This window comes from Plasmodium inui, assembly GCF_000524495.1.
Source record: "Plasmodium inui San Antonio 1 unplaced genomic scaffold supercont1.68, whole genome shotgun sequence".
In the NCBI taxonomy this organism is placed as follows: Eukaryota; Apicomplexa; class Aconoidasida; order Haemosporida; family Plasmodiidae; genus Plasmodium; species Plasmodium inui.
Window position 1 is genome coordinate 28,015 of NW_008481902.1, and position 2,903 is coordinate 30,917.

General features: G+C 36.3%; 1 protein-coding gene across 1 annotated transcript; it reads right to left on the bottom strand.

Moving 5' to 3' along the window:
- Positions 1–1,661: 1,661 nt before the first annotated feature.
- C922_05408 (hypothetical protein) lies at positions 1,662–2,903 on the bottom strand (the record flags this gene model as incomplete). The annotated part of the gene is made up of 2 exons (XM_008820979.1): positions 1,662–1,839; positions 2,629–2,903. 2 exons carry the CDS (start codon positions 2,901–2,903, stop codon positions 1,662–1,664), a joined length of 453 nt encoding a protein of 150 aa, XP_008819201.1.

Below are 2,903 nucleotides of genomic sequence, written 5' to 3' on the forward strand. Positions count from 1 at the left end.
TGACATACTTTGATTGCGCTCTATGCTCTTCTGCTTTACATACGCAAGTAATACTCGTATTTTTCTGTTCCCTCCCCTGTTAAATTTTGCCCATAATAAGTAATCGTCTCGACCAATTTAATCAAACCGTCTTAGCACATTCCTAATAGTCGACGGCTCCTGTAACCGGACAAGAGGAACTCTTAAATATAATTATTGCAATATCTTGTCCTCCGCACATTTTATGGTACAGGGAAGAATGCTTAATTCTTACTATTCACCCGTATAATTCCTCCTATTTAGCGAATCTCTTTATTCAAAATGGATTCCTTCCTTATCTAATATTAAACTGATGTAGTGATACATTTAACAGTTCCATTAAAACTATGATAAGGTGCTCTGTGGATCTTAGAACCCAGGATCCGGAAGCGTATATGCTTTAAGAGAATACCAGATTCACATGAATGAGCGCCGTGTTATCAGAATAGATAACTATAAACTTCTTGAGTTAATTATTAATTGAATACTTAGCAGAAATATCTTTCACAGCTTCTGTTTAATTGTAGCCAATTTTGTATCCTGAAAGAGCATTTTGTGTCACCTCCACTTCTAGTTTGCCTGCATAATCTCATGCTGCAATGAGTATATATCAATAAACGACGTCTTAAGCATAGCAGAATGTATCAGAAAGTAAAAAAAAGAGAGAAAAAAGGCAAGGGAATTATGCAAAGTATTCCGGAATAAACCCTCCCGTAAAATTCAGGAAGTGTACGAAATGAGCACTATATTCTAATATGTGGGTTATTATAATGTACAATACCCATTCCACTACACGAATATGTGACGTCTGCGTTATGGGAACTACTTAGAAGAGATACATTAGCGTTAAGGCACTTATCAAGATAATATGACAACACAAGGATATATATATGTATATGTACCATTGTAAGGGTCAAGGAAAAATTACTAATGTGTGCAGTCATATAAATATGCCCCTCCATTCTTACTAACTTTTCAGGTTTACTATAAAGGTTGCACTAAACAGGAAGATGATCGCGAAAAAAGTAATGCTTCTCAATAAACATAAGATCTTACTCATAGTAGAATGTTCCCTTAGTGTTAGATAGAACGCACATGCACGCTTCGAGGAGAACGCGTCTGCAAGGGACAGATGCCACAGAATTCTTGTTTGCCTATCACTCACCGCAGTACCTGCATTTCCTTCTATTTGCTCTTTCCTTTCTCCATGCATAAAATGCGACCATACATAAACGTCAACAGACAGAAACGATTTTCATCATGAATACGAAGAGGGAACATATTTCAAATATGTAATTTTACACGAATGCTACAGCTCCCATGGAATTGATGTCTTCATATTTTCATATTTTCCCCCACTTTCTTCTTTTTTCTATTCCGTCCAGTGTAGTCCTATCCATAATGGATTATATGAAGTGCTCATCTTCGTTGTATATTTAAATTCGTGTCAGTGTCTTAAAATTAGATAGACGTATAGACAATGCATGCCATATTAAAACTCGCTTCCCTCAGATTCCTATAAATAATTAAAAATCCTTTCATTACTATAAGTCGCTACGGAAGAAGTTTGTATAACGCGGAAAACATTTATTATTAATGTGATCTTCACACAGAAATTATTATTAATACGCATTACTTATGTACTACATGAACAAACACAAGTGATATGAGTGTCGCAGCGCATATTGGTGCTGTGTATTTTCTAAAACCTTCTTATTAAAATAAATGGATATTTGCACGTCGACGCTTTCCTCATTTCCGAATTCATTCTGTTCATATGCGGCAACAACCTTCATGTACTCCTTGATGAGGCAAGAAGTACTGTTCGCGAAGTTTTATGTAAAGAGCATAATATTTAATGTCTCAACGGCGGATTTAGGTATCCTTTACCAATGAAGCCATGCAATTCGTGTGGTGACGCGAACACACTTGTACCGTCCAGCTGTTTAAAACACATTTTATCCATCACCCCTGCCTGGGGATAGAATTATCTGATGTTAACAGCCACCTCCACATTTCCCATAAATAATTAGTAATGGTCTCTTTGTCCTTGTCCACCCTATTGCTCTGAGTTGTAATACGGCTACTGGCAGTCGCCCCGTATAACCACATCTATTCTTGTCAATATTTGTCCGTGCAGTTCCTTCTTGCAAACTAGGTCAGAAACACATCTCAGTGTAAAGAGGAAGGGATAGAAAAAAAAAAAAAAAGGAAAGAATGCAGCCTTCTATTTGTACAGATTGTGGGGTATACATACATGGGATGACAGAGGAAAATGTTCACCCGTTTTATATTATGAAAAGGAATTGTCTCCACCCCTAATTCTTGTTACATTATCCTCATGTAATTGCAAGTCCCTATGCTGTTCAAAATTGTCGAGGGTACATATTCTATCCACATTCACTATGCTAAAATTGAATTCTGCGTAAATGTACATTTCCTATTATGCTACACCTTATACGTTATAGAACACGACAACTGGTGTACTAAGGACCATTGATCATCCAACTAATTGCTTTGCGCATCAAAAGAATATAAACTGTCAGCTGAACATTCAAATATAATACAGATTACATATTACTATTTACACCATAAACCACATAATGTTACCGCCGCCCCTGCAGGGTGGCAATTCTATAATACAACTCATCACTCCTTTTTTCGTCCTTCAAAATGTCCACAAAAATAGATTCAGTTACGTAATGAACAAGTGAAGAATAATAAGAAATGACTTTTTCACAGGATGCGGACAGTACCTTGGCGGACTGTTTCATATTACTCAGTATTCCGTAGAGAATATATTTGTACGGATTCTTTTCTTGTGATCCATTTCTTTCGATGAACTTTAGTATTAGTTGTACATAGAGTAATCGTAAAATATACAT